Source organism: Manihot esculenta, chromosome 3 (assembly GCF_001659605.2).
Source record: "Manihot esculenta cultivar AM560-2 chromosome 3, M.esculenta_v8, whole genome shotgun sequence".
Taxonomy (NCBI): Eukaryota; Viridiplantae; Streptophyta; class Magnoliopsida; order Malpighiales; family Euphorbiaceae; genus Manihot; species Manihot esculenta.
In genome coordinates, this window is record NC_035163.2 from 21,279,066 (window position 1) to 21,304,851 (window position 25,786).

The 25,786-nt window shown below is 40.6% G+C and overlaps 1 protein-coding gene across 9 annotated transcripts in view; it reads right to left on the reverse strand.

Moving 5' to 3' along the window:
* LOC110611765 (alpha,alpha-trehalose-phosphate synthase [UDP-forming] 1) overlaps window positions 1-25,786 on the reverse strand; it is a 52,941-nt gene that overhangs the window by 9,145 nt on the left and 18,010 nt on the right. For 3 of the 9 annotated variants that reach the window (XM_043954817.1, XM_043954815.1, XM_043954816.1), the window contains 7 exons: window positions 6,520-6,578; window positions 5,403-5,864; window positions 5,024-5,121; window positions 4,500-4,888; window positions 1,755-1,869; window positions 1,518-1,619; window positions 157-307 (listed from right to left, as the gene is read on the reverse strand). In XM_043954817.1, coding sequence (XP_043810752.1) covers window positions 157-307; window positions 1,518-1,619; window positions 1,755-1,869; window positions 4,500-4,888; window positions 5,024-5,121; window positions 5,403-5,787 — 1,240 coding nt within the window. In that variant the 5' untranslated portion in view covers window positions 5,788-5,864; window positions 6,520-6,578. The other 6 variants (XM_043954818.1, XM_021752225.2, XM_043954819.1 and 3 more) reach the window with 4 other exon arrangements.

Consider the following 25,786-nt stretch of genomic DNA (forward strand, 5'->3'; position numbering starts at 1 on the left):
TAATAACAATAACATGAATGCTCCATTTGGTACGCCATAATTCAATGTAGTGCGATAAAATTTTCTACTGAATTTAATAGAAAATTTGGTTGCATTAAATTGCATTATGGCTAACCAAACATAGCCTAAGGGAAAGACGAGCATGTTAAAACCTACACTCAGGTACATCAGTACGGGTTGGCACTGCAATCTGTAGCAGGACAACTTTATCACGCCAATGAGAGTTTTCTTCAAGAAACTTTTCAAATGCAAGTATCTTCTGTGGAATTCCTTTAATCATATCAAGGCGATCAACACCTAACATTACCTATTAATTAAGAAAAATATCAGTAATATAAAACGAATACAAAAGAACTGGACATAGCTAGTTGGAAACAATGGAAGTGGTAAGCTATTTCAAGGTTTAAAACCATTAAAAACAAAGCGGCAAGGAATTATAAAATGGTCTACTGGATTAATGCAAACCTATCGTTAGTTCTTTACAACTGCTCAAGTAATAAGAGTAAACCACAATAAGCAGCACTACATTACCATCATATTCCACTTGAAGGATCTTAAGAGAAAAACTGCCATAATGTAAACCAGTTGACTTCAAATACTCATGCAGCCTATTTCATTGAACTAGTAGAAAGAAAATTAATATCCTACACCAGAATCTGAATTTTTTTTATGATATGTATCTCACTCACCTTCATTTATATGAATATGGAACTAATTTTCAAATTTAACTTTAGCTCTATCTTCTTCAAATAAGAATGAAACTGTGACAGAAACCTTTCTATACTTTCCAATACAGTAATCATATACCCGCAGGAGCTTCAGGGAATATCAAAACTTCTTCCACATTCTCCATTTATTTCTTCTTTGTCGCCATAAACATTAGGACAGCTGACCTTTAGCGACAACTGATAAGTGATAACCCACAGCTTCATATATATAAATGAATATTTATCCAGAAACCAAGTGTTCAAAATTTTTAAAACCAACAAGGACTAAAATAACTGAACATTCACAAAAACCCAAACCTTGACTTGCACAGATGGCTTTTGTTCAAAATCATCAAAGGCTAAATGAAATATTCAAAATATGTCTTAGCAAGGGAGTTACTAAGTGACAAAGAACACAACTTATCAAGTAAAATGCAATGCAAACAAATCATCAAATACATATGCAATTAAAATAAACGCACTACTGATTTAATCTTCCAGCAACTTATACATGGCTTGGGACCCAGCCCAACATGAAAAAAGGTACTCCATGATTAAATCCACTGCAAAGTACATGCTAAAAAATATTTTTGACCTGACATCTATAGGAATAAATGAATACGATGAAATGGATATCAATAGCAATGTCATTTATTGATTCAAAGAGAAACCATGTCACTTAAAACCAATAGTTCTACAATTAAAAATAGCAAGACTAGAACAATTTTATATGGTCTATATGATGGGTATAGTTAATATAAAACAAATTTGTTCAAATTGAAATAATCATGAAGTAAAGACTGAATATACCTTTCGGCCAGAAAATCTTTCTTTCAATTCTTTGATATGATCCTGGACTTGAGGGACCTCCAGTGCTCTTATGAAACGATCAGAGTCTATCCCAATAGGGAACTGACAATAGAAAAGGGACCATAATTAGTGTAGCAACGAATAATTACATCTGTTCAACATGGACACTTTTTACACTTGATGCAACAAGAGAAGGAGGGTGTCTGAAAAACAAGACAATTTTCTACTCAAACATACAGCAGCAACTCGAGTCAGCCTCCCCTGGTCCTCAACTCCTTCAGGTGTGCCCTCCAGTCCAAGGATACGAGTACAAGCACTAACAAAATGCCTTGCATAGTCATAGGTATGAAATCTGGAGAAAAGAATCAAACTAATTGTAGACTGCATGTATAAAAGTTGTATAGATAAGGTTGACGACTGCAGCAAGAATGCATTTCTGATAATTAATATAATGAAACAAGACACAAGGATATAATAATAGTTCAAACTTTCAACAAAAAATTTCCATAGGTAAGTGATCATCTATTTATGAATGCTAAAAGGAGTAAATTGCCAAAACTGAATGCATAATTGCCAATAAAAGTATCGAACACCTAAACACATGATCAATAATAGATAGGCACATTTATGTCATTGATGTTTCCCGTTAATAATAAGACAAGCAATTGGATTGAGCCCTCAATTGCATGAAAGATAAAAAAAAGAAGGTAAGCACATAAAAAGATATATACATACAAAAAATTAGGTTTACATGGCGTTATTTCGAAAAGTTGCTCTTTTTGGTTTTTCTTTTCTTTTTTTTTTTTCCCTCTTGTATCTAATTTTACAATAGCATTTGGGAAGAAGAAGAAGAAAAAGAGGCAAATTTATCAAACAAAGCCTTAAGTAATTACTGTGTTGACCATGTAACACCATCCGTCCTACTAGGAGTCCCTAACTCCCTGTCCTCTTCTTATTGTATGCGACAACTAATACAATAAGTAATATTCTGGAATTCACAAAAAAAGAAATTACAACTTTGAAAATGAAATGCATCATTGCTCGTGGTTTGGACCAAAAAGCGGCTACTGGTTATGCAGCAGACATGACTAGACGATCATTTGTATTGCTTACTGAAAATTTCATGTCTAGTGTGGCTCACAAAACTCTGGAAGCTCTATATTAGCCAACAGTATCTGGAATTAACAATAATTCCAGATCCTCGAAAATTGAAAATACATAATCAACGCTCACGGTTCCGTCCAAAAAGCCGCTACTGGTTATGAAGCAGAAGTTGGTTGCTGACAAGATGATCATGGTTAATTGCTTATTGAACCTGCATGCGGCTCTATATTATTAGGTACTTCCGAGAATGAGTTGTGCCTAATTTAGCACATTACAACAGGAAGACAACTAACACCCAAATTAATTACAATACACTTTAGATAAAAGCAATCACAGGACTGATAATCTCAATCTAGCAAGGATCAGCTAAACAGATTCCTTTCATCCATTCTGCCTGATGGAGGACTACTTACTAATTATTCTTCCCTACTTCACCCAAGGCATCCTAGCTCCATCTCTTATCTTCACTAGTTAGCTTGAATATGCTCAGCATTCAGTGTAAGAACAAATATAGACTGATTCACAGATATGAGACAGACTTTAAAGACATTAGAGCCAAGGTAATAAAAGAAAAGTATAACCAGGCAAAGAAGAAAATATAATTGCCCTCTTCTTTCATTCTTTCTGCTGAAAAGTGATTAAAGAAATAAACTGTCTACATACAGAGCAATTATCCATGTTTCAAAAAGGAACAAGTGAGGCAGGGGGCTCCTTCACCAGCCTCTTTAAGAAGTTTTGACGTATATGCATATGATCATTATCATCAATGATAAAATCCCCATGTAGCCAATGAAAACTAATGAGGCAGCAGGAATATCTAATCCAATTTGCCAAAAAACATCAAATGGCAATACTTAATACACACATTAAACAGTTAGTGGCCTGTTTAGTTGGGGAAAACAGTTTTTTGTTTTCCATTTTCCAATTTTTAAGAGAAAACTTGTTTTCATTTTAAATGCAAAACAAGGAAGACACTAAAGAAGCGCTTATCTATCTATAATAGAATGATTTTCTAATTAAAAAAAAAGTTCATGTCTTTGATAATTAAAAAAAATAAATCATTATAAAATATATTTAAGAACTTTGAAACTTTTTAATGTTATTCATTTATTTTATAGTAATATATTATTCTACCATTGTAAATAAAGAATTTCCTACATAATTATTCAATTTTAGTTATGAAAAGTTCTCATATAATTTGGCTATAGAAAATTCATTGTTTTTCAAATGGAAAACAAAACTTTCATTACAAAGGGGAAAAAGTGGAAAACAACTTAATCTTAGTAAAATCTTGGAAAGTTGAAAAACTAATTTTCCACTTATCCATTTAGAGAACTAGCAAATGTCAATACAAAACTCTGTTTCTAGTTGTCTTAGAGAGCTTCTCATAAAAATAAAAAAAAAACTACTCCAGTTTTCCACAGGCAATAAACAAGCAACACCAACACTAATTCTTAAATATAAACATCTGCATCCAAGTAAACTCTAGACCACCCAAAATGAGTTAGTAACAGGAGATAAAGAGCATATATAAAAAATTAGATAAACTCTGAAAAAACTAGCATCATTTCCTGACAATCATGTTATAATTCATGCTACCTATGATATTGACCCCTGTTAGTCTTAACTATGAAAAACTGCATCCAAGTACCAAGAAATGCATTGAGATATCACAAATAGCTGATAGTTATATGGCTGTAAAAGTAAATGAAACAAATAAAAGAGAAAGAGAGAACTCTGGTAAAACAAGAAAATCCCCTGCAAAATTACACCTTGCAAACAACACAAGGCAGAAAAACAAGTGTTATCAAACCAAATTTTTGTAGAGATTGATACTGGACTTATCCAGAATCTTCACATTTGTCAAGTGAATCTTACCCAACTAAATCAGCAGCAAGAACTGAACGCAGTAGCTCTGATCGAGATGGAAGAGTCCTGTGGATTTCAGAAGAAGGAAAGGGTGTGTGGAGAAACCAACCAACTTTCATATTACTGTTGTATTCTTTTAAGCATTTTGGAAGGAACATTAGATGATAATCATGGCACCACACAACATCACCCTCTTCATAGTGTTTATTCACCACATCAGCAAACATTTGATTAGCCTTCTTATATGCAGCAAATTGTGACTGAAAACTTCTTGTTGTGGCAAGGCGATCTTCTTGTGGAAGTCCAAGATAATGAAAAAGAGGCCATAATATATTGTTGCAGTAGCCATTATAATATTGATGAACAATCTCTTCATCAAGGAATACTGGTATGCATCTCTAACATGATTACAGGAAAGGAAATTCAACAAGTCAAAGAGAATTTGTGTAATCAAGATAACATCACAAAGCACAAATAATGCATGATTAACAAAGTCTCAATGTTAAAGTGTTTCCTGACACATAACATTGTACCTTTTCCGCCAAAGCTCTAGTAAGTGCCTTCTGACCAATCTCATCAGGCACATTTACACCAGCCCAACCAATCCATCTTGCCTCAAATTCCTTCACACCTTAAATGATATCCAAAATGCATCAGGTCCTTATTGGAAGATGGAAAAAGGGAAATGTTATCAAGAAAGCTCCAACACAATTTATCAGAACACAAAACAAAGGAGATACAGATGACTATAAGATTTGAATGGATATGTTAACAAAAAACTCTGCTTAACTTACCCTTGATCTCTATGAATTTGGGTCAACCATAAGGATTATTTATCCTCCATTGCTTTCTATCTAAGAATATATTCTAGATGATATAAGCAATGCAACAAAGAAGAGTTAAACCACTAACCTAAAAGGGCAGTAACTAGGCCTCCAGCACTTATCTCCAATGACCATGAATCTTCACCCCTTCTAACTGCAGAGACAGGCAGCCTGTTAGCCACCACCAGCAGCCGTTGCCTTAAAGGCCTGGCATCCTGATATTCACATCCCTCAGCAAGTGTCTTCGTAGCTGCAATAGCCCCTTCAAGGTCTTGCTCAATATAGCAATTGTTTGAGTCGTCACCTTCTCTCAAGCGCAAATCATGTTCACATGGTTCAATCCCCCTATGATTATCAGTAGCCTCATTTGAATGGGAAGACCTGCTGCTTTTCTTCAGCTCTCTTTCTCTCAAGAGCCGTTGTGTACGACTTGGGTAAGGGGTTGAGTTACTGTTGTACTGGTTTCCAGGCATACGCACGCTCACTCTAGAACCCAAACTGCAGCTACCAATTGTATGAGCTCCGGCTGTTCTAACGCTAATTGTATGTCCTACATTTCAATTAAAAGCAAATGAGTCTTAAATGCAACTATAAACAACAATAACACCTCTAGGTCTTCCCATTTGGGTACACGAAGAAATAGGAAAATCAAAACCAAGGCCAAGTCTTTATAGAGTAAAACATATTTCTACTGCTGTGCAAAACTAAAATCATCAGTGAAATTGAAAAACAGAAGCACCTTTTAGTATATTCATCAAACAAGATATCAACAAAACGACACAACGGCAAAGAGAAAAGATAACATAGATAATAGGATCCACAGAATTCCATGAGGCAAAAAAAAGGGGTCTACATAAAATCCTGGTTACCTAAGCCCAAAAGTTCAAAGAACAACTTTCAGAAACAAAACTCCCGTGCAACATTCGCTACCCTTAGCAGGATGAAAAGAAACAGAATGGCAGACAGGCAGAGCGCAGAGAAAAAGAACCGTAAGATTCACAGAAATATTTGGGTCATAAAACCGGGGTCTCCGGATATTATCTTCATTTAGATGAAAAAGCAAACACATTGCATGAAAATAGCACAACTAAAATAACTAGAACACAGACAAGAATTAAAGTGTTCATATTCACCCAAAAATACAGTTAAAAAAAAAAAAAGCAATTCAAACCAACTGAAATCATAAAAGGACATCAATAACCCACCTACAAAGGCAAACAAGAATCAGCTTGGCAACAGACCCAGGAAGCAAAATTCCAGAATTCTGCAAAAACAAAGGGATAATTTGGTTTAATGGCAGAAAGACAGGAGGAAGAGAGTGACAGAAAAGGCAAAAGAGAGGGAGCAGCGAGATACTCGTGTAAGCTTTATAGGGTACATAAAGCTGAAAGCCATGCAGGATTTTTTTGTTCAAAAGTAAGAGAAGAATCATATTTTTCTTGTATTTTTCCCTTAAAATAAGAAAATAAAAGAAATCGGATATAATTTCGTAATCCCACACAAAAGCAAGCACCCTAATATTCTCCGCAGCATTAGCGAATAAACCTTTACTAATTAATATTGCGCAATAAATTCCTTCATATTTTAAAAAAAATATTAAAATATTCTCCAAACTACAAATAACCATTCAGATAGTATAATTATTTTGAACCATTCACATACAATTCGATTGAAATTCATTTTAAATTATTAAAATACCTTTCAAATTCAATTATTATATTATTTGAATGCTACTCAAAGTCCCCTAGTTTTTTAAACTTTTTAGAAATGTATTTTTATTAAAAGTTTATATTTTAATTTCATATAGTAAAAATATTTAAATTCTATTTATTTAAAATATAATATTCAAAATACATGCCTTTGATAGCTAATTTTCTTATACTTTATATATTTCAGCATTAAATTGTATTTTAATAATTGCTCTAATGGTACTTATTATCAAAATAATATTCACTTTATAGAAAACCAAGTCTATCATAAGAACTCCCTATACAATACTTATAAAAATAGTGTAAAATATACATTTTGTATTTAACTGATTATTAATAACATATAGATTTAAATATTAAGTAACCAATCCATAATATTCGAATTTTACTCAAATGAACAATGGATATAATTTTCTAAACTTCAATTCAACTCAATTACGTATTATAGCAATTCTTCTTAAAATGATTTGATTGAATCAATAACCTAAAAACACTAGTTTCCATTTCAATTTTTTTCTTAAAATTTCTTTAATTTTTATTTAAATATTATTAAACTCTCCTTTATTTACGGTTACAATTTTTCATATTAACTAAAATAAAAAATTATCTTTTTTTTTTTTGAAATAGGGGGTTAGGGGAGTCGAACCTTAGACCTCGCAGGTCTATCAGGATGCACTTTCCACCAGGCTAAGCTTGGGAGTGCAAAAAAAAAAAATAATAAATTATCTTTTCTCCCTATCTCTTTCTCAATTTTTTTATTCTTTTTTCTTTCTATTTTTTCATAAAAAATACATACTAACATGTTTAACGCTTAGATTTTTAAATTTTAAATTTTAGAGAGATTTACAATTTAGTCCCTAGATATTGCTATTATTAACAAGTCAGTCCATGTATTTTTAGAAGCCTATTAAAATGTCCTTATGTTTTCTTTCCATCAACGAAATAGTTCTTCCGTCCTCTTTTCCGTTAAAATTAGATAAAGGAGAAGAGAGAAAATTTTTAAAATCCAATTTTACCCTCAAATAAAACCATTTATTTAGTCCTTGGATATTGTTATTATTAACAAGTTAGTCCTTATATTTTTAAAAATCTATTAAAACGTAAAAATCTTTTTTTCATATCTATTAAAACGTCTTTATCGTTTCTTTCCGTCAATGAAATAGTCCATATCTTTTCTCATATTTATTAAACGTTATTATCGTTTCTTCCTGTCAACGAAATAGTCCATCCCCATCTTTTCTTTCCGTTAATAAAATCGTCCCTCTCTATATTTTTAGAAATCTATTAAAACATCCTTATCGTTTCTTTTTGTCAACAAAATAGTCCCTATCTTTTCTTTTCTCCTCCTCCTCCTCCTCCTCGTCCGAAAAAGAAAAAAAAGAAGAAAAAGAAGAAGAAGAAGGAGGAGAAGAAGAAGAGAAAGAAGAAAAAGAAGAAAAAGAAGAAGGAGAAGAAGAAAAAGAAGAAGGAGAAGAAGGAGAAGAAGAAGGAGGAGAAGAAGAAGAAGAAGAAAAAGAAGCAAAAAAAGAAGAAGAAGAAGAAGAAGAAGAAGAAGAAGGAGAAGAAGAAGAAGCAGAAGCAGGAGCAAAAGAAGAAGCAAGAGCAGAAGGAGGAAGAATTGATGAAGAAGAAAAGGAAGGAGGAGGAGGAGGAAAATAATATGGGGTAATTTAGTGTTTTACTATATTTTTAACGGCAAAAATAGATAGAATGACTATTTCGTTGACAGAGAGAAAAGATAAGGACATTTTAATAGATTTTCAAAAATATAGGGACTGATTTGTTAATAATGGCAATACTGAGAGACTAAATTATAAATCTCTCTAAATTTTATGATACGGCACTTCCATATCATATTTGTCAATTTTTTATTCAAAAGTCAGTCTCTTCTCCTTTGAAACTAAGTTCAAATTTTTTTATTATTATTTTTGTTATAATTTTAAAGTAATTACCATTATCAAATCTAACCAACTAGTTTAAAACACTAATATTTCTATTCTATAAACCCAAACAAAATTATAAGAAGATATTTAGTCATTGCGGCCATTTCAGTCGTTATCTGACCATATTGTCAGTCCTTCCAACCTAGAAAAGCTTCTCTATCTAAGCTAATCACCAACCTTGCCAAAACATGTAAATCAAAGAAAGAGGAAAAAAAATCTAGTTGCTTTTTCTTCAAAAAAAAAATCCTTTTGCATTTTTATTATTAACTTATTACATTTGATTAATTTATTTTTTTTAATGTCAACATTAAATAATATATTTTTGAAACACATCAAATAATATTTTAATTACATAAATATTTAAATTATTTTAATAGTAGTAGCTTATGATGATAATAATAATAATAATAATAATAATAATAATAATAATAATATTTTGATGATATGAGATCCAGAGAAATATGGTTTTTACAATGGGTTCTGTAAAACTTAGAAAAAGCTTAAACCTAGAAGAGAGCATTTCTCCTTTTATAGGTTTCCTTTTGTCCGCTAGTGACGTGCCGATAGAACGAATATCAGTAGACCACCTGTCCCTGCCACGCTGATACGGACGTACGAAGGAATCAGATCTCTGCCCTATGCATAACGCCCTCTGATCCTCTCCCGGATCGGGTAAGCGGGTCTACAAGATGAGTGGACGGATCCTCTTTCGGGTTTTGGGCTGGGCCGGAGAGTGAGAGTAGAGCAGGGTCTAAATGGAATCGGCCTAAGGAGTAGAGGTAGCGTGTCCGGCCTGATGAGTGGAGCCAGATGAACTTGGTCATGAGGCTTAGTGGGTTGAACCCAATTGGCGTGGATGGCTTGAGGATCTCTGGGTAGTGGGCTATTTTTATGGGGCTAGCCCTAGACGGGGATGAGATGAACTCAGGGGTCATCATATTTAACAAAATACAATAAAATTACAATGATTATTACAATTTAGTTAATATTGAATATTTAATTTTACAAACAAATAGATAAATAAGAAGAGTAAAAAGTTTTGAATACTATTTAAAAAATTTTATATTTATTAATTAAAAATAATAATACGAAATTTTATATGCCATGTGGTTAGTGTAAATATTTTATTGTTGGTGTATATATATAAATTTATTAAATTTTGATTAGAAAAGATTGATGGAGAGATATAAGGAGAGAGAAATAGTATTTTATTTGTATTAACCTATAAACTTGTTAGAGTAGAAAAGAGTAAATTTAATAATACTCAACTTAAATTTAAAGAAGTTTTAAGAAATAAATTGAAGTTAAGAGATCAAACTTGAAAATAGTTTTAAAATTTAAGGACTTTGAGTGAAAATTAATATTCCTACTTGTCATTTTGATTGCAACGATTCTCGTAGGTTTAGATACTCATTTATCAAATTCAATTAATATGCTTTAAGTCGTATATAATTGAATTTGGAATAAATTTAAATTTAAAAATTAGTATCGATAAATAAAATCGAGTTTGATTTGAGTTTTATAGGTTGAATATTTATATAAATAATTAATTAAATATAAAAAAATATTTTTAATGAAAATTTATAAATTTTTTATATTCTCAAATTTAAATTAGTATAATATAACTATTAAATTTTAAAATAAAATTTATTAATGAAAAATTGATGTTCATATGTTGGTCTACTCTTCCTGCCTCTAGGGTTGGGTTGTATATATGTTTCTATTTTTTGTTGCAGATCGGGTTTCTTTTGACTTCCCTACGAGAGTTTCTCTTGAACTCTGTTAGTTTCGGCATCCCTTACCATAGTGTCGTAGTTTTATATTTTAGCAATCGCCTGGAACCGTACGGCACTTGACTTGAACACCTTCAAGCCAAGTCAGCCTTAAGAATCACCTGATATCCTGTGAACATGAGTACCCTGATTAGTCAAGGTTATATAAACGAACAACGAAGCCAACATGCAACACTCCATCAGAAGCCTCACGGTAGGCACAAAAGATAAGAATTGAACATGGAAATTCATGAACAGACTACTTATTTTATTCTAGGGACAAAATAGTAATTATACATTATCATTGACGCAATTGTTACAATAATTCTCACCTCCCTTGTAAACAGGGGGGACGGTCTACAAGGAGTGAATACATACCTCAGGATCTCCGTAGGCCTACGGTAGCCAACTGGGTCCAGCCCTAACTGGTGCCCAACTAGTCACTCCTCCCTAAAGAGCCTTAGGAACAACTTGGCTTGTGGCAGGATGAGACATCAACATGTCTCATATGACACTCCTCCAAAATAAATACATGGAAAGGAATTACAACAAATTGTCTCGGCCCTTATCTTCCTAATAATTCCTACTAATTTATCCCATTATTATTTCTTAGGAACTCCAATGTTGGAAAATTATAGTTTTGGTCCCTGAAAACTCTATGATCCTGACACTCCCCCACTTAAACGGTCAACATTCTCATCGATTGAGTTTTGTTGGGGTTCTTCAATCTTCGAGTCCGACGCTCTTAGGCTTGCTCGCGGTGGGATCTGATCCCAATCCTGGTTGATTAAATTGTTGGACAGCCTTACTCCTTTTGTATGAAATCGTTCAATTCTTGGTATCTCTATGAACTGCTAGTTCTTTATGATGATTGTAATACCCGGCTAGACCCCGGTATCGGAATTCCTACGTTCCGGCGGATTTTCCGTTGGAAGTCGGGATTCGAGGATGTCGGAGCTTGCCCTAAGGGTATAAGAAAGGTTTTTAAGATGGTTTTTAAGTGTTTTTATCATGTTTGCATGTTTTGAGTTAAGGAAGAAAAGTGAGTTTTTGAAATGAAAAGGCCAAGGGGACAAAAGCCAGGTTCGGCCGCCGAAGGTGAAGTTCGGCCGCCGAAAGTTGCATGGTTTTGCATGCACGTTAGGCCGCCGAAGGAAGAGTCGGTTGGCCACCACAAAAGCCCCTTTGCCCGAGACTTGAGTGTTAAACACTCTGTTTTTGGGTCAAAGGTGGGTTCAAGCTCTCCTTGGTGTGTTTCTCATGTTTTCCTCAAATCTTGCATGTTTTAACATGTTTTAAGCTTTGTTTTAGAGATTTGAGCAAAAGGAAGCAAAGTTGAGCAACTTGGAGACTTTGAGTAGTTTTCCACCACATCTCCAAGTTTGGACCAGCAATCCTCTCGTTCTTCAAGAGGTAAGCATGGATCCTCACCTCCCCTTATGTTTAAAGTAAGTTTTAAGAGTTTTTAGAGAGTTTTATGGGTTAGTTGTTGGTGGAGCTTTGAGTTGAGCATATGTTGAGCATATGCTATTTGATGTTGTTTTAGGGGTTTGAGTTAGTTTATAGACCCCTATATGCATGAGATATGTTATGTGCTAGTTGAGAAGTGTTGGTATGCATGTTATGGGTGTTTTATAGGTTTTTGGAGGCTGGAACCCTGAGTTGGGTCGGGATTCTGCCTTTCTGGAGAATCCAGGTTCGGCCGCCGAAGCAAGGTTCGGCCGCCGAACCCCTTGTGGAGGCAGTTTCGGCTGCCAAACCTTGCCCCCGAAAGCTAGGCTTTTGGGTGAGAAAGAGACTTTCGGCCGCCGAAAGAGGGAGTTCGGCCGCCGAAAGTGCATGAGTTTCGTCTCTGGACGAGGCTTTCGGCCGCCGAAGGTGCCGCCGAACATGCATGAGTTTCGTCTCTGGAGGGAGGTTTCGGCCGCCGAACCAGCCGCCGAAAGTGCCCTGACCAGCCTTCCTTTGCCCATTTTGTCATGCATGCTTATGATGTTTTAGAGGGGTTTTGGGGAGATATTAAGAGTTATGTTTAAGTAAGTTTGGTCCTCATTTGAGTCCACCTGTGTAGGTACGGACCCGAGAGACCAAGGAGGCCCACAGAGTTAGAGTTACAGCGACTGCTCAGCAGTTGACAGAGGTGAGTGGAACAGAACTTTGTTTTAAGTTAATGAATGTTTTAGCATGATTCATGCATCATTACTGCCATGTTTATGTAGGATGCTTTGCATTAGTATTCACCAAGTTGAGGCATTGCATTATTATTTGTTTATGTGGATTGGACCGAGGCGACTCCAATAGCCCATAAGTCTGTCATTATTGTATGTCCTGTGTGAGCTCCTTTGGGGCCGGGCATTTAACTTGGATGAGTCCTGTGAGAGCCCTTATAGGGTCGGGCACCATGAGTAGTTAGTGAAAGACCTGTGTGAGCTCCTTTGGGGGCCGGGCACCGACAGAGGGAGTTTTGGGGTCATGTCCAATCTGAGATGTGAAATGTTTGTGCAGTGATGCATTTCATTATAGCATATTTTAAATGTTTTTCTGGTTTCCGCTCACTGGGCTTTAGTAGCTCATCCCTCTCCCTAACCCCATTTTTCAGGGCCTCAGAGAAGAGAAAGAGAAAGAGAAAGCAAGGGTAAAGGCATATGTAATAGCATAGAATAGTGGACATGATAATAATGTACAGTACAGAGTTTATGTAATGTATAGAAATGATGTAAAAGCAAGTTATATAGAGTATTAGAGTATTGTGCTTGGCCCTAGTGCTTGTTATCCTTTGTACATGATCCTTTTATGTTATATATGTTTGAGACAATGTTGTGATGAGAGCTAGGCTTGGTGCATGGTAGTATTTCTATCTCTGTAGTTACTGTATGGTACCATAGCAGGTATCACTCTTCGAGTGCATACAGACAGAGCATGCATAGTCCAGGCTTAGTTGATGAGAAAAGTTTCAAGAAAAGAAAAGATAGTCAAGCAAAGAAAGAAAAAAAGAAAATAATAGAGAAGAGTAAGTAACAGTGTTAAGTTTAAGTGTGATCATGTATGGGTTTTATCAGGTACACAGAGTTTACAGGTGGCTTACTACGGGTCCCGGCGGCCTTAAGCCGATCTGGATCCTAGTGCCGGTGATGGTCCGGTAAGCGGGCTGTTACAGATTGGTATCAGAGCATAGGGCCTCTAGAGTACGGTGTGCTGAGCTAAGATGCTCAGGGATTAGAGATATCTCACATCGGAAAGAGGTTGTTTTAGAGGGCAAGCACAATAGGAAGATCATGTCCACTAGGATAGGATGTTGAGTCCTGTCTTGATGCTGTGTAATGCCATGATGTTATACATGTGCATTTAATGCTTGCTATGATATGCTATGCTATGCGTTGAGGGTTCATGTTTTTACATGGATCATATGCTAAAGTGTATGTTATGTTTTCAGAAGCGAAAATGAGAGGAACCCGTCGATCAGCTAGATTGACTGGAGCTCCGCCCGAGAATGAGGGTATGGAAGGGCGTCCCCCTGCTTTGCCAAGAGCTATGTCCCAAAGGGCAGGCAGAGAAAGAGCATCAAGAGACCCTAGAAGGTCTTTTGATGAAAGCAGGAGGGAGACAGAACAGAGAAGAAGATCGAGTGATACAAGGGAAGAGATGGATGTGGATCCAAGAAGGGATGGAGGGTTAGGTGTTGGCACTACAGAGGAGGATGTGGGATCATCACAGGGAGGCGGTCAGGCCTCGGGGTATGGTTATCCACCCCACTATCAGCCCTACCCACAGGGCCCAGGATATTCGATGGGAGGTACATCGGATTATCCTAGTTTTCACCCATATCCCACATATATGCCTTATCCACCGTATTACCCCCCATATCCACCATATCCCATGTATCCACCCTCGCCTTTTTACCCCAGTCCAGCATACTCTACACCAGAAAGTTCTGCACCTCCCCCACCACCACCAGTGGTACAACCAGAAGCCCCAGTTATCCAAACACCTCAACCTGGCCCATCTGTGAGGAGCAAGGTAAAGATGACTGATTACCTAAAGTTAGATGCTCCTAAGTACCAATCAGGAGATGATCCGTTTGAGTACATTAAAGCAGTCAAGATGATAGCAGATGAGCTAGGGGCAGATGATACCAGAGCCATTCAGATGGCAGGGTTCACTTTAAAATGTAAGAAGGCGAAGGAATGGTTTGGCGTCTATGTGGACCCTAGGTTGGATAACATGTCTTGGGAGGAGTTTGCTAATGAGTTTGCCGGATGGGCATTTCCAGATAGTTCGAAAGAGCTAAAGCTGATAGAGTTTGAGCAGCTCAAGCAGACAGAGGAGATGAGTATTGATGAGTTTACTGACAGGTTTATTGAGTTGCTGCGGTATGCAGGACAGGCCTATGATACGGAACAGAAAAAGGCCAGGAGGTATGCTATGAAACTGCATTCCAGGTATTCCTCTTTGATCCATGCAGCCGAGAGGGAGAGTTTCCACACCGTGGTGGATTTAGCACGGAGAATGGAGGCTAGTGCCATTATACAGGGTACAGTGAAACAGCAGCCGGCACAGTCCTCTGGTTCTAAGACCCCAGGTAGGGGCAAGTCAGATCCCTCTTCACAGGGTGCAGCAACTTCCAGTGGTAAGAAGTGGAGTGGTTCCACTCAGAAGTCGAGGAAGAATAAGTTCTGGAATAAGATTAAAGCAGGTCTGGGATTAGGCAGTGGCATGAGTTCAGGCTCAGAGGTTCCAGTGTGTAGTAGGTGCGGTAAAGCGCACAGAGGAGTTTGTCGCTTTGGGATTACAGGATGTTACAGGTGCGGCCAGGAGGGACACATGGCTCGTGAGTGCCCTCAGGCAGCTTTCACGGCACCATCCCAGCAGACAGCTCCAGCTAGCATGCCACAGCCACCAGTTTCAGTTATGACGCAGGGCAGAGGCAGAGGGAGAGGGACAGCCTCTTCATCTGCAGGTCCCAGAGGTGGAGGTCCGTCAGCTCCGGCGCGGATTTTCACGATGACACAGCAGGAGGCAAACACTTCTAACACCGTGGTGTCAGGTAACCTTCTCATTGGGTGTTCTGAGGTGTATGCTTTGTTAGACCCTGGTGCTTCACATTCCTTTGTTGCTCCTAGAGCCATAGAGAGAGTGGGTTTGATGACGTCTGGGTTAGAGTGTCCCCTATGGGTCAGTGGCCCTAAGTGTGATCCATCGTTGGCAGAGACAGTCTGTCGACATAGTCCAGTGTTTATAGATGATAGATGCCTTCCAGCTGACCTTGTGGTTCTAGAGTTGACAGATTTTGACGTCATTCTAGGGATGGATTGGCTATCTGCATATGGTGCTACCTTGGACTGTAGAGACAAGGTAGTTAAGTTCAGAGATGAGGATGGATCTGAGTTTGTCTTCAGAGGAGACAGGAGGGGCACGCCTAGAGGTCTGATATCAGCCCTACAGGCTCGTAGGTTGCTCCGGAGGGGATGTCAGGGGTATCTAGCTCATGTGAGAGAGCTAGACAGTCAGGTTAGGGACCCCAGATCAGTGCCCGTAGTCAGAGAGTTCCCAGATGTGTTTCCAGATGAGCTTCCAGGACTACCACCTGATAGGGAAATAGAGTTCGAGATTGAGTTAGTGCCTGGTACCAGACCGATCTCGATTCCTCCCTACAGGATGGCACCAGCAGAGCTTAAGGAGTTGAAAGAGCAGCTACAGGAGTTGGTAGACAAGGGTTTCATCCGTCCAAGTACCTCACCCTGGGGTGCTCCAGTGTTGTTTGTCAAGAAAAAGGATGGATCCCTTAGACTTTGTATCGACTACAGGCAGTTGAACAAAGTCACTACCAAGAATAAGTATCCTCTACCCAGGATCGATGATCTATTCGACCAGCTAGCAGGAGCAGGTTGTTTTTCTAAGATAGATCTGAGATCGGGCTATCATCAGCTGAGAATCAGGGAAGAGGATGTACCTAAGACAGCTTTCAGGACCAGATATGGGCATTATGAGTTCTTAGTGATGCCGTTCGGGTTGACTAACACCCCTGCAGCATTTATGGATCTCATGAACAGAGTTTTCAGAGACCACCTGGATCACTTTGTTATTGTCTTTATAGATGATATCTTGGTGTATTCCAGGAATGCAGAGGAGCATGCCCATCATCTGAGGATAGTCCTGCAGACCTTGAGAGAGCATGGTTTATATGCCAAGTTCTCCAAGTGTGAGTTCTGGCTAAGGAGCATTTCATTCTTGGGGCATGTAGTGTCAGATCAAGGTATAGCAGTGGACCCCAAGAAGATAGAAGCTGTAGCCAATTGGCCTAGACCCACCACAGTGACAGAGGTCAAGAGTTTCTTGGGTTTGGCAGGCTACTACAGGAGGTTCGTTCAGGACTTCTCCAAGATAGCGGCTCCTATGACCAGATTAACCAGAAAGAACCAGAGATTCACATGGTCTGACCAATGTGAAGAGAGTTTCGAAGAGCTAAAGAGAAGATTAACTTCAGCACCGGTGTTAGCTCTGCCTACTAGTGATGAGGACTTCACAGTGTTCTGTGATGCATCCCGAGTGGGATTAGGTTGTGTGTTAATGCAGAATGACAGAGTAATCGCTTATGCTTCTAGACAGCTGAAGAAGCACGAGCTGAACTATCCGACACACGATCTTGAGATGGCAGCTGTTATCTTTGCACTCAAGATGTGGAGGCATTACCTCTATGGGGTGAAATGTGAGATCTTTACAGATCATAAGAGCCTACAGCACATCCTGAGTCAGAGAGAGTTAAACTTGAGGCAGAGACGGTGGGTGGAATTGCTTAGTGATTATGATTGCAGGATCCAGTATCATCCGGGAAAGGCAAATGTTGTAGCCGATGCCTTAAGCCGGAAATCACTAGGCAGTTTAGCTCACATTACAGCAGAGAGGAGGCCGGTGGTGAAGGACTTCTACAGGTTAGTTGAGGAAGGGCTACAGTTAGAGGTAACTGGTACAGGTGCTTTGATTGCACAGATGAAAGTTACACCCGTGTTTCTGGAGCAGGTGGCTCAGAAACAACATAAGGATCCAGAGTTGGTCAAAATTGCCAGGACTGTTCAGTCAGGCAAGAGCGAAGAGTTTAGATTCGACGACCAAGGGATTCTCCGCTACGGGAATAGACTATGTGTACCAGATGACATCAGTTTGAAAGGAGACATTATGAGGGAAGCTCATAATGCGCGATATAGCATTCACCCTGGAGCCACCAAGATGTATCAAGATCTGAAGAAAGTTTATTGGTGGCCAGCAATGAAGAGAGAAGTGGCACAGTTTGTGTCAGCCTGCGAGATATGTCAAAGGGTGAAGCTAGAGCACCAGAAGCCGGCTGGAATGCTTAACCCACTGCCGATTCCAGAATGGAAATGGGAGAACATAGCCATGGATTTTGTAGTGGGCTTACCGGCGACGTCCAACAGACTAGACTCCATATGGGTGATTGTGGATAGACTGACTAAATCTGCTCACTTCATTCCTGTCAGGAGTGGCTACTCTGTGGACAAGCTAGCGCAGGTGTATCTTGAGGAAGTTGTGAGGTTGCATGGGGCTCCTGTTTCTATAGTGTCTGACAGAGGACCCCAGTTTACCTCCAGGTTTTGGCGAAGTCTGCAAGAGGCTATGGGCACAAGATTAGACTTCAGCACTGCTTTCCATCCACAGACTGACGGACAGTCAGAGAGGACCATCCAGACCATAGAAGATATGCTTCGAATGTGTGTGCTAGATTTTGGCGGATCTTGGAGGCAGCATCTACCCTTAGTGGAGTTTGCCTACAACAATAGCCATCATGCTAGCATAGGGATGGCCCCATATGAAGCTCTGTATGGGAGGAAGTGCAGGTCACCAGTTTGTTGGGAAGAAGTTGGAGAAAGGTCCCTAGCAGGGCCTGAGTTAGTAGAGATCACGAACAGGGTGGTGCCCATTATCAGAGAGAGGCTCAAGACTGCTGTTAGTCGGCAGAAGAGCTATGCAGACGTTCGCAGAAAGCACATAGAGTTTGAGGAGGGGGATCTGGTCTTGTTGAAGGTGTCTCCAATGAAAGGGGTGGTTCGTTTTGGGAGGAAAGGTAAGTTGGCTCCGCGGTACATTGGACCTTTTGAGATTGTGCAGAAGGTCGGAAATGTGTCGTATACGCTTGATTTGCCTATGTCTATGGAAAGAATCCATCCAGTCTTCCATGTTTCGATGCTAAGGAAGTTTGTGTCAGATCCGAGTAAGGTTCTCAGTGAACCAGATGTGGAGATCCTAGGTGATCTCACGTATGTAGAACAGCCAGTACGGATCATTGACACCCAGATCAGAAAGCTAAGGAACAAGGAGATCCCGATGGTGAAAGTCCTCTGGAACCACCATAATATAGAAGAGTGCACCTGGGAGACAAGGGAGTCTATGCTCCAACAGTACCCCCATCTCTTTTGAGGTTAGTTCTAGATTCTTTTGTTCTTTATGTGCTTTATGTTATGTTTTGAGTATGTTTGAGTTAGAGAGGAACATTCGGGGACGAATGTTCTTAAGGGGGGGAGAATGTAATACCCGGCTAGACCCCGGTATCGGAATTCCTACGTTCCGGCGGATTTTCCGTTGGAAGTCGGGATTCGAGGATGTCGGAGCTTGCCCTAAGGGTATAAGAAAGGTTTTTAAGATGGTTTTTAAGTGTTTTTATCATGTTTGCATGTTTTGAGTTAAGGAAGAAAAGTGAGTTTTTGAAATGAAAAGGCCAAGGGGACAAAAGCCAGGTTCGGCCGCCGAAGGTGAAGTTCGGCCGCCGAAAGTTGCATGGTTTTGCATGCACGTTAGGCCGCCGAAGGAAGAGTCGGTTGGCCACCACAAAAGCCCCTTTGCCCGAGACTTGAGTGTTAAACACTCTGTTTTTGGGTCAAAGGTGGGTTCAAGCTCTCCTTGGTGTGTTTCTCATGTTTTCCTCAAATCTTGCATGTTTTAACATGTTTTAAGCTTTGTTTTAGAGATTTGAGCAAAAGGAAGCAAAGTTGAGCAACTTGGAGACTTTGAGTAGTTTTCCACCACATCTCCAAGTTTGGACCAGCAATCCTCTCGTTCTTCAAGAGGTAAGCATGGATCCTCACCTCCCCTTATGTTTAAAGTAAGTTTTAAGAGTTTTTAGAGAGTTTTATGGGTTAGTTGTTGGTGGAGCTTTGAGTTGAGCATATGTTGAGCATATGCTATTTGATGTTGTTTTAGGGGTTTGAGTTAGTTTATAGACCCCTATATGCATGAGATATGTTATGTGCTAGTTGAGAAGTGTTGGTATGCATGTTATGGGTGTTTTATAGGTTTTTGGAGGCTGGAACCCTGAGTTGGGTCGGGATTCTGCCTTTCTGGAGAATCCAGGTTCGGCCGCCGAAGCAAGGTTCGGCCGCCGAACCCCTTGTGGAGGCAGTTTCGGCTGCCAAACCTTGCCCCCGAAAGCTAGGCTTTTGGGTGAGAAAGAGACTTTCGGCCGCCGAAAGAGGGAGTTCGGCCGCCGAAAGTGCATGAGTTTCGTCTCTGGACGAGGCTTTCGGCCGCCGAAGGTGCCGCCGAACATGCATGAGTTTCGTCTCTGGAGGGAGGTTTCGGCCGCCGAACCAGCCGCCGAAAGTGCCCTGACCAGCCTTCCTTTGCCCATTTTGTCATGCATGCTTATGATGTTTTAGAGGGGTTTTGGGGAGATATTAAGAGTTATGTTTAAGTAAGTTTGGTCCTCATTTGAGTCCACCTGTGTAGGTACGGACCCGAGAGACCAAGGAGGCCCACAGAGTTAGAGTTACAGCGACTGCTCAGCAGTTGACAGAGGTGAGTGGAACAGAACTTTGTTTTAAGTTAATGAATGTTTTAGCATGATTCATGCATCATTACTGCCATGTTTATGTAGGATGCTTTGCATTAGTATTCACCAAGTTGAGGCATTGCATTATTATTTGTTTATGTGGATTGGACCGAGGCGACTCCAATAGCCCATAAGTCTGTCATTATTGTATGTCCTGTGTGAGCTCCTTTGGGGCCGGGCATTTAACTTGGATGAGTCCTGTGAGAGCCCTTATAGGGTCGGGCACCATGAGTAGTTAGTGAAAGACCTGTGTGAGCTCCTTTGGGGGCCGGGCACCGACAGAGGGAGTTTTGGGGTCATGTCCAATCTGAGATGTGAAATGTTTGTGCAGTGATGCATTTCATTATAGCATATTTTAAATGTTTTTCTGGTTTCCGCTCACTGGGCTTTAGTAGCTCATCCCTCTCCCTAACCCCATTTTTCAGGGCCTCAGAGAAGAGAAAGAGAAAGAGAAAGCAAGGGTAAAGGCATATGTAATAGCATAGAATAGTGGACATGATAATAATGTACAGTACAGAGTTTATGTAATGTATAGAAATGATGTAAAAGCAAGTTATATAGAGTATTAGAGTATTGTGCTTGGCCCTAGTGCTTGTTATCCTTTGTACATGATCCTTTTATGTTATATATGTTTGAGACAATGTTGTGATGAGAGCTAGGCTTGGTGCATGGTAGTATTTCTATCTCTGTAGTTACTGTATGGTACCATAGCAGGTATCACTCTTCGAGTGCATACAGACAGAGCATGCATAGTCCAGGCTTAGTTGATGAGAAAAGTTTCAAGAAAAGAAAAGATAGTCAAGCAAAGAAAGAAAAAAAGAAAATAATAGAGAAGAGTAAGTAACAGTGTTAAGTTTAAGTGTGATCATGTATGGGTTTTATCAGGTACACAGAGTTTACAGGTGGCTTACTACGGGTCCCGGCGGCCTTAAGCCGATCTGGATCCTAGTGCCGGTGATGGTCCGGTAAGCGGGCTGTTACAGATTGGTATCAGAGCATAGGGCCTCTAGAGTACGGTGTGCTGAGCTAAGATGCTCAGGGATTAGAGATATCTCACATCGGAAAGAGGTTGTTTTAGAGGGCAAGCACAATAGGAAGATCATGTCCACTAGGATAGGATGTTGAGTCCTGTCTTGATGCTGTGTAATGCCATGATGTTATACATGTGCATTTAATGCTTGCTATGATATGCTATGCTATGCGTTGAGGGTTCATGTTTTTACATGGATCATATGCTAAAGTGTATGTTATGTTTTCAGAAGCGAAAATGAGAGGAACCCGTCGATCAGCTAGATTGACTGGAGCTCCGCCCGAGAATGAGGGTATGGAAGGGCGTCCCCCTGCTTTGCCAAGAGCTATGTCCCAAAGGGCAGGCAGAGAAAGAGCATCAAGAGACCCTAGAAGGTCTTTTGATGAAAGCAGGAGGGAGACAGAACAGAGAAGAAGATCGAGTGATACAAGGGAAGAGATGGATGTGGATCCAAGAAGGGATGGAGGGTTAGGTGTTGGCACTACAGAGGAGGATGTGGGATCATCACAGGGAGGCGGTCAGGCCTCGGGGTATGGTTATCCACCCCACTATCAGCCCTACCCACAGGGCCCAGGATATTCGATGGGAGGTACATCGGATTATCCTAGTTTTCACCCATATCCCACATATATGCCTTATCCACCGTATTACCCCCCATATCCACCATATCCCATGTATCCACCCTCGCCTTTTTACCCCAGTCCAGCATACTCTACACCAGAAAGTTCTGCACCTCCCCCACCACCACCAGTGGTACAACCAGAAGCCCCAGTTATCCAAACACCTCAACCTGGCCCATCTGTGAGGAGCAAGGTAAAGATGACTGATTACCTAAAGTTAGATGCTCCTAAGTACCAATCAGGAGATGATCCGTTTGAGTACATTAAAGCAGTCAAGATGATAGCAGATGAGCTAGGGGCAGATGATACCAGAGCCATTCAGATGGCAGGGTTCACTTTAAAATGTAAGAAGGCGAAGGAATGGTTTGGCGTCTATGTGGACCCTAGGTTGGATAACATGTCTTGGGAGGAGTTTGCTAATGAGTTTGCCGGATGGGCATTTCCAGATAGTTCGAAAGAGCTAAAGCTGATAGAGTTTGAGCAGCTCAAGCAGACAGAGGAGATGAGTATTGATGAGTTTACTGACAGGTTTATTGAGTTGCTGCGGTATGCAGGACAGGCCTATGATACGGAACAGAAAAAGGCCAGGAGGTATGCTATGAAACTGCATTCCAGGTATTCCTCTTTGATCCATGCAGCCGAGAGGGAGAGTTTCCACACCGTGGTGGATTTAGCACGGAGAATGGAGGCTAGTGCCATTATACAGGGTACAGTGAAACAGCAGCCGGCACAGTCCTCTGGTTCTAAGACCCCAGGTAGGGGCAAGTCAGATCCCTCTTCACAGGGTGCAGCAACTTCCAGTGGTAAGAAGTGGAGTGGTTCCACTCAGAAGTCGAGGAAGAATAAGTTCTGGAATAAGATTAAAGCAGGTCTGGGATTAGGCAGTGGCATGAGTTCAGGCTCAGAGGTTCCAGTGTGTAGTAGGTGCGGTAAAGCGCACAGAGGAGTTTGTCGCTTTGGGATTACAGGATGTTACAGGTGCGGCCAGGAGGGACACATGGCTCGTGAGTGCCCTCAGGCAGCTTTCACGGCACCATCCCAGCAGACAGCTCCAGCTAGCATGCCACAGCCACCAGTTTCAGTTATGACGCAGGGCAGAGGCAGAGGGAGAGGGACAGCCTCTTCATCTGCAGGTCCCAGAGGTGGAGGTCCGTCAGCTCCGGCGCGGATTTTCACGATGACACAGCAGGAGGCAAACACTTCTAACACCGTGGTGTCAGGTAACCTTCTCATTGGGTGTTCTGAGGTGTATGCTTTGTTAGACCCTGGTGCTTCACATTCCTTTGTTGCTCCTAGAGCCATAGAGAGAGTGGGTTTGATGACGTCTGGGTTAGAGTGTCCCCTATGGGTCAGTGGCCCTAAGTGTGATCCATCGTTGGCAGAGACAGTCTGTCGACATAGTCCAGTGTTTATAGATGATAGATGCCTTCCAGCTGACCTTGTGGTTCTAGAGTTGACAGATTTTGACGTCATTCTAGGGATGGATTGGCTATCTGCATATGGTGCTACCTTGGACTGTAGAGACAAGGTAGTTAAGTTCAGAGATGAGGATGGATCTGAGTTTGTCTTCAGAGGAGACAGGAGGGGCACGCCTAGAGGTCTGATATCAGCCCTACAGGCTCGTAGGTTGCTCCGGAGGGGATGTCAGGGGTATCTAGCTCATGTGAGAGAGCTAGACAGTCAGGTTAGGGACCCCAGATCAGTGCCCGTAGTCAGAGAGTTCCCAGATGTGTTTCCAGATGAGCTTCCAGGACTACCACCTGATAGGGAAATAGAGTTCGAGATTGAGTTAGTGCCTGGTACCAGACCGATCTCGATTCCTCCCTACAGGATGGCACCAGCAGAGCTTAAGGAGTTGAAAGAGCAGCTACAGGAGTTGGTAGACAAGGGTTTCATCCGTCCAAGTACCTCACCCTGGGGTGCTCCAGTGTTGTTTGTCAAGAAAAAGGATGGATCCCTTAGACTTTGTATCGACTACAGGCAGTTGAACAAAGTCACTACCAAGAATAAGTATCCTCTACCCAGGATCGATGATCTATTCGACCAGCTAGCAGGAGCAGGTTGTTTTTCTAAGATAGATCTGAGATCGGGCTATCATCAGCTGAGAATCAGGGAAGAGGATGTACCTAAGACAGCTTTCAGGACCAGATATGGGCATTATGAGTTCTTAGTGATGCCGTTCGGGTTGACTAACACCCCTGCAGCATTTATGGATCTCATGAACAGAGTTTTCAGAGACCACCTGGATCACTTTGTTATTGTCTTTATAGATGATATCTTGGTGTATTCCAGGAATGCAGAGGAGCATGCCCATCATCTGAGGATAGTCCTGCAGACCTTGAGAGAGCATGGTTTATATGCCAAGTTCTCCAAGTGTGAGTTCTGGCTAAGGAGCATTTCATTCTTGGGGCATGTAGTGTCAGATCAAGGTATAGCAGTGGACCCCAAGAAGATAGAAGCTGTAGCCAATTGGCCTAGACCCACCACAGTGACAGAGGTCAAGAGTTTCTTGGGTTTGGCAGGCTACTACAGGAGGTTCGTTCAGGACTTCTCCAAGATAGCGGCTCCTATGACCAGATTAACCAGAAAGAACCAGAGATTCACATGGTCTGACCAATGTGAAGAGAGTTTCGAAGAGCTAAAGAGAAGATTAACTTCAGCACCGGTGTTAGCTTTGCCTACTAGTGATGAGGACTTCACAGTGTTCTGTGATGCATCCCGAGTGGGATTAGGTTGTGTGTTAATGCAGAATGACAGAGTAATCGCTTATGCTTCTAGACAGCTGAAGAAGCACGAGCTGAACTATCCGACACACGATCTTGAGATGGCAGCTGTTATCTTTGCACTCAAGATGTGGAGGCATTACCTCTATGGGGTGAAATGTGAGATCTTTACAGATCATAAGAGCCTACAGCACATCCTGAGTCAGAGAGAGTTAAACTTGAGGCAGAGACGGTGGGTGGAATTGCTTAGTGATTATGATTGCAGGATCCAGTATCATCCGGGAAAGGCAAATGTTGTAGCCGATGCCTTAAGCCGGAAATCACTAGGCAGTTTAGCTCACATTACAGCAGAGAGGAGGCCGGTGGTGAAGGACTTCTACAGGTTAGTTGAGGAAGGGCTACAGTTAGAGGTAACTGGTACAGGTGCTTTGATTGCACAGATGAAAGTTACACCCGTGTTTCTGGAGCAGGTGGCTCAGAAACAACATAAGGATCCAGAGTTGGTCAAAATTGCCAGGACTGTTCAGTCAGGCAAGAGCGAAGAGTTTAGATTCGACGACCAAGGGATTCTCCGCTACGGGAATAGACTATGTGTACCAGATGACATCAGTTTGAAAGGAGACATTATGAGGGAAGCTCATAATGCGCGATATAGCATTCACCCTGGAGCCACCAAGATGTATCAAGATCTGAAGAAAGTTTATTGGTGGCCAGCAATGAAGAGAGAAGTGGCACAGTTTGTGTCAGCCTGCGAGATATGTCAAAGGGTGAAGCTAGAGCACCAGAAGCCGGCTGGAATGCTTAACCCACTGCCGATTCCAGAATGGAAATGGGAGA